The sequence below is a fragment of the Cervus elaphus genome, chromosome 23 (genome assembly GCF_910594005.1).
Source record: "Cervus elaphus chromosome 23, mCerEla1.1, whole genome shotgun sequence".
NCBI lineage: Eukaryota > Metazoa > Chordata > Mammalia > Artiodactyla > Cervidae > Cervus > Cervus elaphus.
Window position 1 is genome coordinate 72,823,192 of NC_057837.1, and position 8,986 is coordinate 72,832,177.

Genomic DNA, 8,986 nt, shown 5'->3' on the forward strand with positions numbered 1-8,986 from the left:
ATTTGTTTGGGGGGTTGTTTGTTTTGAATATTTATTTATTTGTCTGTACCAGGTCTTAGCTGCGGTGTGTGGAATCTTTACCATCTGAACCACCAGGGAGACCCCACATGTGGGCTCTTTTACTTGCAACATGCGGGGTTCTTTTTTCTTTTTTTTAGTTGCAGCATGCAAACACCAGGGCTTCCCTGGTGGCTCAGACGGTCAAGTGTCCGCCTGCAATGCAGGAGACCTAGATTTGATCCCTGGGTTGAGAAGGTCCCCTGGAGAAGGAAATGGCAACCCACTCCAGTACTCTTGCCTGGAAAATCCCAAGAACAGAGGGGCCTGGGAAGCTGCAGTCCATGGGGTCTCAAAGAGTCGAACACAACTGAATGACTTCACTTCACTTCATGCAAACTCTTGGCTGTGGCATGTGGGATCTAGTTTCCCAACCAGGGATTGGAACCTGGTCTCCCTAGCAACTTGAAGAAATATGAAATTAATCACCTCATAGTTTCTGTGGGTCAGAAATCTGAGCATGACATGGCTGGATTCTCTACTCAGCGTTTTACTAGGTTGAAGTTAGATGTCAGCCAGGGTGGTGGTTCTCATCTAGGGTTTGGGTTTCTCTTCCAGCTCACAGAGTGTTGGCAAAATTCATTTCCCTCTGGTTGTAGGATGGACCTCCCTCTTTTCCTGCTTGCTGTCTGCTGGGGATCACTCTCAGGAATGTCCATTGGGATGGCTCTGTGTGTTTGTGTGTGTGTGTGTGTGTCCACGTGAACTAAGTCGCTTCAGTAGTGTCTGACTCTTTGCTACCCTATGGACTGTAGCCCACCAGGCTCCCCTCTCCATGGGATTCTGCAGGCAAGAATGCTGGAGTGGGTTGCCATTTTCCTTCTCCAGGGCCTCTTCCGACCCACGGATCGAACCCTAATCTCTTACATCTCCTGCATTGGCAGGCAGGTTCTTTACCACTAGTGCCACTTGGATGGCTGTCATTCCCTTAACACCCCCACTCATTAAGCTCTGGCCATGGACCAGGCCCACAAGAAATAGAGGCCAGTGACTTATTATCCAATGGTAGAGTCAGACCCACCCATAAATAATGACATCTCAACTGTTCAGAGAACATTTCCCCAAATGTGGAGCAATTTGAAATGATCTTAGCGTGAGTCTCGATGCAACATCGTACACCAGTGACTCTTGCATTGAGAAAGTTCTTTTCAATCCTGAGTATACCAGCAAGAATATCCCAGATTAGAGGTCTGTGTCTTTAACGTCTCTTTAACCCTCGTTAATCATCCTTTATCACAACAGAGACAGAGAGCAGGCTTCAGGCTCACAGTTCTGGGAGGTGGCAGTATCTAGCCAGAATCTAATATTATTATTTCATATCATTTAATCAGACATGATTTACTTACATGGAACTTCATTGCTTTAGTTGCATCTGCTTTTACACTTACATTCTGTTTGTGAGAAGTGACCCTGTTTATCCCATTTAAAGTAGTGATATCCAGTTTTTCTTCTCAAGTAAATTTATTTTTATACAAAAGTGAGTCCCTTGGAAGAAAAACATTAGGTCAATAGGAGTACAGGCAATACACAAAATATCATGATGCTATTTTGCAGGTATGGCGAACATTGTGAACAGATTGACGTTTGGAAAATTCTTCTAGAACAGAGTTTATTAAGGTTGGAATTTCCACTGGCAGGGCAGCTTCTGTCTGGGTTGCTGGGTCCCAGACCCCGCGCATCTTCATATCTTCCTGCAGAGAACCCCATCCCGAGGTTCAGAGTTATGGATCTTAACCCAGAATTAGCCTGAGGAGAGACAAGGAAAAGGTTAACCCCCTTTCCATAATAAAGCTCTGGGTTCTGGGTCTGATTCCCCCATCCAGACCCCATCAGCCCAGCCAGGAGGGCAGGACTCCCCACCCTGCTTCACAGGGGCAAACTGAAGCTCAGAGCGTTAGGGCCGTGGTCCAGGTGATACAAGTTCAACAAGAGGACAGGGACACCCGGTTCCTCTGTGATGCTAGGAGGACCCCTCCCACCCCATCCACTTCTCCAGGGCTGGCCACAGGAGGCCCAGGCTTCTGGGAAGGTTCCTGTTCAGCTGGCTGAACTCGAGGGATCTCTTAGGGCTGGGGCTCAGAGAGGGGAGGAGCTGGCCCGAGCACACACAGCCCTACCTCAGACAGGGCTTCTGCAGTCCCGGCCGCAGGCACCCAGGCAGCACCGCTTGCAGCCCTGGCAGTCCGAGTCCTTGGAGCAGAGGTGCTGCGCAGGGCTCAGGCAGCGCAGACGGTCCTCGGGGCATCTGCCCATCTTAACTGCAACACAGGGACCGGGGGAGTCCTGCCGGTGCCCCGGCCCTGGGGCTTGGGGTCTGGCTGGCGGTCAGCACAGTGGAGAGGGACCCTTATCTGAGACCTTCCGCACGCACTGGAGGAAGCACGCTTGGCGGCAGCACTTCATCCCTGAGGGACACTGGCTGTCGTGCAGACACTGGTCAGGCACCGAGAGGAGGCAGGGCCCGTCATCGGGTGGGCAGCCCCCAGACTTCTCTGTAAGAGAACTCCCCAGATTTTGCCGCTGGAGGCAGTTTAGAATTCAGTATAAGCGCTATCCTGGGGATCGCTCGATCTAAATTCTCCACTCCATACTTCTTTGCCCATCGTTTGCAATTTTTTTTTTTAAATTTTGGAATTGACTTGCTGTTTTTTATTTATTTTTTTATTGACATCTAAAGTGAAATGTAACATTATATTAGTTTCAGGTGTTCAACATGATGATTTATTTTTGTGTGTCTTGCAGAATGATCACCACAGTGTCTCGTTAATGTCGGTCACCATACATAGTTATAATTTTTTTTTTTGTGATGAGAACTTTTTTATTTTTTTCATTTTTTTATTAGTTGGAGGCTAATTACTTCACAAGATTTCAGTGGGGTGATGAGAACTTTTAAGATCAATTCTTTCAGCTACATCCAAATGTGAATTGTAGCATTATTAACTGCAGTCACCAGGCTGTACATTATATCTTTGTGATTTATTTTATATCTGGAAGTGTGTACATTTTGACCCCCTTCACCCATTTCACTCCCACCCCTACACCCTACTTTTGGCAACAACCACCAACTGTTTTCTGTATCTATGAGCTTGATTTTTTTAAGATGATACCATACAGTATTTATCATTCTCTGTCTGATTTATTTCATTTAGCATAATGCCCTCAAGGTCCATCCATGCTGTTGTAAATGGCCGGCAAGGCTTTTTTTTGTTTTTGTTGTTTTGGTTTGGTTTGTACTCCAAGCCTCAGTTTTCTGTCTCTGAAATGGGAAGCTAGACTGAATCCTCTCAGGGTTGGTTTGAGACTCAGATGACATAAAAGGCAGAGGAAAAAAAAACCAACGAAGTTCAATATCTCTACCTGGGCAATTAGACCGTGCCTGGTCTGGCCCCAGCCCATCTCTCTGGTGTCTTCTTCTACCCTGTTTCCACTTGGCAGCTCCTGATCAGCTCCAAGCTGCTTCTCTTTGCAGGCCCTGTTTTTTGCCCCGTGTATTACTCTCAAGTTTGCATCTGCCTTCCCTAACCTTCTCTCCAAATCCAGGCTCCCTACTCACAGACATATACACAGAGACACAGTCATATACACACACTGGTGTGGTCAGAGTGTTACAGACCCAGAAGGGATGAAGGTGGAGGCATCACCTGGGTGGGGAGGCACCTTTCTGACTATCTCTGCAGCCCCAGCCTCTCCCATCTGTTGACAGGTCAGATTCAGCCTTTTATTTTTTTTTAATTAATTACTTTATTTATTTTACTTTACAACATTGTATTGGTTTTGCCATACATTGACTTGAATCCTCCATGGGTGTACATGTGTTCCCCATCCTGAACCTCTCTCCCACCTGCCTCCCCATTCCATCCCTCTGGGTCATCCCAGTGGACCAGGCCTGAACATCCTGTATCATGCATCAAACCTAGACTGGTGATTCATTTCACACATGATAATTTGCATGTGTGAATGCCATTCTCCCATATCATCCCACCCTCGCCCTCTCCCACAGAGTCCAAGGACTGTTCAATACATCTGTGTCTCTCTTGCTGTCTTGCATACAGGGTTATCGTTACCATCTTTCTAAATTCCATATATATGCGCTAGTATACTGTATTGTTGTTTTTCTTTATGACTTACCTCACTCTGTATAATAAGCTCCAGTTTCATCCATCTCATCAGAACTGATTCAAATGTATTCTTTTTAGTGGCTGAGTAATATTCCATTGTGTATATGTACCACAGCTTTCTTATCCATTCATCTGCTGATGGGCATCTAGGTTGCTTTCATGTCCTAGCTATTATAAACAGTGCTGTGATGAACATTGGGGTATACGTGTCTCTTTCAGATCTGGTTTCCTCGGTGTGTATGCCCAGGATTTGGATTGCTGGGTCATGTGGGAGTTCTATTTCCAGTTTTTTAAGCAATCTCCACACTGTTCTCCATAGTGGCTGTACTAGTTTGCATTCCCACCAACAGTGTAAGAGGGTTCCCTTTTCTCCACACCCTCTCCAGCATTTATTGCTTGTACACTTTTGGATAGCAGCCATTCTGACTGGCGTGTAATGGTACCTCATTGTGGTTTTAATTTGCATTTCTCTGATAATGAGTGATGTTGAGCATCTTCTCAAGTGTTTGTTGGCCATCTGCATGTCTTCTTTGGAGAAATGTCTGTTTAGTTCTTTGGCCCATTTTTTGATTGGGTCGTTTATTTTTCTGGAATTGAGCTGCAGGAGTTGCTTGTATACTTTTGAGATTAATTCTTTGTCCATTGCTTCATTTGCTATTATTTTCTCCCATTCTGTAGGCTGTCTTTTCACCTTGCTTATAGTTTCCTTTGTTGTGCAGAAGCTTTTAATTTTAATTAGGTCCCATTTGTTTATTTTTGCTTTTATTTCCAATATTCTGGGAGGTGGGTCATAGAGGATCCTGCTGTTGTTTATGTCGGAGAGTGTTTTGCCTATGTTTTCCTCTAGGAGTTTTATAGCTTCTGGTCTTGCATTTAGATCTTTAATCCATTTTGAGTTTATTTTTGTGTATGGTGTTAGAAAGTGTTCTAGTTTCATTCTTTACCAACTGGTTGACCAGTTTTCCCAGAACCACTTGTTGAAGAGATTTTCTTTTCTCCATTGTATATTCTTGCCTCCTTTGTCAAAGATAAGGTGTCCATAGGTGTGTGGATTTATCTCCGGGCTTTCTATTTTGTTCCATTGATCTATATTTCTGTCTTAGACTGGCTGACTAGATACAAAAACAAGACCCATATATATGTTGTCTACAAGAGACCCACCTCGAAACAAGGGACACATACAGACTGAAAGTGAAGGGCTGGAAAAAGATATTCCATGCAAGCAGAGACCAAAAGAAAGCAGGAGTAGCAATACTCATATCAGATAAAATAGACTTTAAAACAAAGGCTGTGAAAAGAGACAAAGATAGACACTACATAATGATCAATGGATCAATTCAAGAAGAAGATATAGCAATTGTAAAATATATGCACCCAACATAGGAGCACCGCAAAATGTAAGACAAATGCTAATGAGTATGAAAGGGGAAAGTAACAATAGCACAATAATAGTGGGAGACTTTAATACTCCACTCACACCTATGGATAGATCAACCAAACAGAAAATTAACAAGGAAACACAAACTTTAAATGATACAATAGACCAGTTAGACCTAATTGATATCTATAGGACATTACATCCCAAAACAATGAATTTCACCTTTTTCTCGAGTTCACAGGGAAACTTCTCCAGGATAGATCACATCCCAGGTCATAAATCTAGTCTTGGTAAATTCAAAAAAATTGAAATCATTCCAAGCATCTTTTCTGACCACAATGCAGTAAGATTAGATGTCAATTACAGGAGAAAAACTATTAAAAATTCCAACACATGGAGGCTGAACAACACGCTGCCGAACAACCAGCAAATCACAGAAGAAATCAAAAAAGAAATCAAAATATGCATAGAAATGAATGAAAATGAAAACACAACAACCCAAAACCTATGGGACACTGTAAAAGCAGTACTAAGGGGAAGGTTCACAGCAATACAGGCTTACCTCAAGAAACAAGAAAAAAGTCAAATAAATAACCTAACTCTACACCTAAAGCAACTTGAAAAGGAAGAAATTATGAACTCCAGGTTTAGTGGAAGGAAAGAAATCTTAAAAATTAGGGCAGAAATGAATGCAAAAGAAGCAAAAGAGACCATAGCAAAAATCAACAAAACCAAAAGCTGGTTCTTTGAGAAGGTAAATAAAATTGACAAACCATTAGCCAGATTCATCAAGAAACAAAGGGAGAAAAATCAAATCAACAAAAATAGAAACAAAAATGGAGAGATCACAACAGACAACACTGAAATACAAAGGATCATAAGAGACTGTTATCAGCAACTGTATGCAAATAAAATGGACAACTTGGAAGAAATGGACAAATTCTTAGAAAAGTACAATGTTCCAAAATTGAACCAGGAAGAAATAGACAATCTCAACAGACCCATCACAAGCAAGCAAATTGAAACTCTAATCAGAAATCTTCCAACAAACAAAAGCCCAGGACCAGACGGCTTCACAGCTGAATTCTACCAAAAATTTAGAGAAGAACTAACACCTATCCTACTCAAACTCTTCCAGAAAATTGCAGAGGAAGGTAAACTTCCAAACTCTTTCTATGAGGCCACTATCACCTTAATATCAAAACCTGACAAAGATGCCACCAAAAAAGAAATCTATAGGCCAATATCACTGATGAACATAGATGCAAAAATCCTTAACAAAATTCTAACAAACAGAACCCAACAACATATTAAAAAGATCATACATCACGACCAAGTGGGCTTTATCCCAGGGATGCAAGGATTCTTCAATATCCACAAATCAATCAGTGTAATACACCACACAAACAGATTGAAACATAAAAACCATATGATTATCTCAATAGATGCAGAAAAAGCCTTTGACAAAATTCAACACCCATTTATGATTAAAAAAAAAAAAAAAAAAACCCTCCAGAAAGCAGGAATAGAAGGGCCATACCTAACATAATAAAAGCTATATATGACAAACGCTCAGCAAACATTATCCTCAATGGTGAAAAATTGAAAGCAATTCCCCTAAAGTAAGGAACAAGACAAGGGTGCCCACTCCCACCATTACTATTCAATATAGTTTTGGAAGTTTTGGCCATGGCAATCAGAGCAGAAAAAGAAATAAAAGGAATCCAGATTGGAAAAGAAGAAGTAAAACTCTCACTGTTAGCAGATGACATGATCCTCTACATAGAAAACCCTAAAGACTCCACCAGAAAATTACTAGAGCTAGTCAATGAATATAGTAAAGTTGCAGGATATAAAATTAACACACAGAAATCCCTTGCATTCCTATACACTAACAATGAGAAAACAGAAAGAGAAATTGAGGAAACAATTCCATTCACCATTGCAACAAAAAGAATAAAATACTTAGGAATAAATCTACCTAAAGAAACAAAAGATCTATATATAGAAAACTATAAAACACTGATGAAAGAAATCAAAGAGGATGCAGATAGATGGAGAAATACACCGTCATGGATGAGAAGAATCAATATAGTGCAAATGAGTATACCACCCAAAGCAACCTATAGATTCAATGTAATCCCTATCAAGTTACCAAAGGTATTTTTCAAAGAACTAGAACAAATAATTTCACAATTTGTATGGAAATACAAAAAACCTCAAATAGCCAAAGCAATCTTGAGAAAGAAGAATGGAACTGGAGGAATCAACCTGCCTGAATTCAGTCTCTACTACAAAGCCACAGTCATCAGACTCAGCCTTTTAAAGGAGGCAGAGGAGGAGAGAGGTAGGGTAGGTAGAGCTTCCTTTTAACAATCCCGGATCCCAGAGACCATGCCCCGTACTCAACTCCGGAGACCCTTTCACAGATTGGGCTAGGAGACTGAGAAGCCTGGAGCAGGACACAAACAAGATGGGCAGGAGGCCAGACCAGACCTAATTGGCCATGGAGTGACAGAAAAGATCATCTCCCTGCCTTGCAGACCCACAGGTCCAGACACCCCCATGGAGACACCAAGAACAGGGACTGACCGTCCACTCCCACACCCCGCAGAGGCACAGGAAGACACGTGTTCTCACTAGGACACCCATGCAGGCTCAGACACACATGTGTGTGGTCGTCCCTAGGTATACATGGGTAGATGCAGGTCACACCAACAAGCAGGCACAAAGCTACACATATAACTAGAGGTAGACGCATGTGTGTGAACACAATCCTACAGTCAGACTTGTGGACAGGCAAGCACTGGGAAACTGGCAAGAAAACATTTACAGCTGCACATGCAAGCAGGCTGACAGGCATGAAGATGTACAGACAAGAGACAAGCTGCTGGAAGTACTAAGAAGCGGGCACATGCACACACACACACACACACACACACACACACAATTTACACTTCATTGCCTGCCTTTCCCCAAACTCTTATTCTCTCTTAAAAGGTAGAAACCAGCACTGTCCTTGGAGCATAGGAACCTACCCATACTCACCTCCCTTCCTCCTGCCCAAGGCAGCATGTAACTGGCTCCCCAAACCCAGGGGGGCCACCAGGAGGAGGAAGCTCTGGGCCCTCATGTTTCTGTTGCTGACACCTGATAAGGTAGAATCCAGAGGCCCCCAGATTAACACCTACTAACCTGGGGGAGGCTAGAGTAACTGAGTTGAGGGAGGAAGGAGAGGGGATAAACAGAGTGGTATGTGTCTGCCTCATCCTGGCCCCACCCCCTGCCCAAGAGCCACTGTGCAAGGGTGCTTGTGCAAGAACTGATGACGGGTGAGGACCCGCCCTGGGTGTCCGGGGCTGGGATCCAGTCCTGCCTGTATCGCCGATTTGGGTTGTGATATGGACAAGCCTTGTTCGTGTTTGGACCTCAG

The 8,986-nt window shown here is 43.1% G+C and overlaps 1 protein-coding gene across 1 annotated transcript; it reads right to left on the reverse strand.

Annotated features, from left to right (window-relative positions):
- Positions 1–1,525: 1,525 nt before the first annotated feature.
- LOC122682124 (WAP four-disulfide core domain protein 5-like) lies at positions 1,526–8,686 on the reverse strand. Its single transcript, XM_043884897.1, has 4 exons — positions 8,602–8,686; positions 2,403–2,549; positions 2,175–2,315; positions 1,526–1,803 (listed from the first exon to the last, which is right to left on the reverse strand). The coding sequence occupies exons 1-3, from the start codon at positions 8,684–8,686 to the stop codon at positions 2,176–2,178; spliced, it is 372 nt and encodes a 123-aa protein (XP_043740832.1). The 3' UTR covers positions 1,526–1,803; position 2,175.
- Between the last annotated feature and the right edge of the window lie 300 nt (positions 8,687–8,986).

What these genes read in the sequence shown, in the direction of transcription:
- LOC122682124 (XM_043884897.1), bottom strand. Translation starts at nt 8,686, where the DNA reads ATGAGGGCCCAGAGCTTCCTCCTCCTGGTGGCCCCCCTGGGTTTGGGG. An exon ending in CTTGGGCAGGAGGAAGGGAG is followed by an intron (nt 2,550 to 8,601) that starts GTGAGTATGGGT and finishes GTTCTCTTACAG; the next exon opens with AGAAGTCTGGGGGCTGCCCA. An exon ending in GCGGAAGGTCTCAGATAAGG is followed by an intron (nt 2,316 to 2,402) that starts GTCCCTCTCCAC and finishes CCTGTGTTGCAG; the next exon opens with TTAAGATGGGCAGATGCCCC.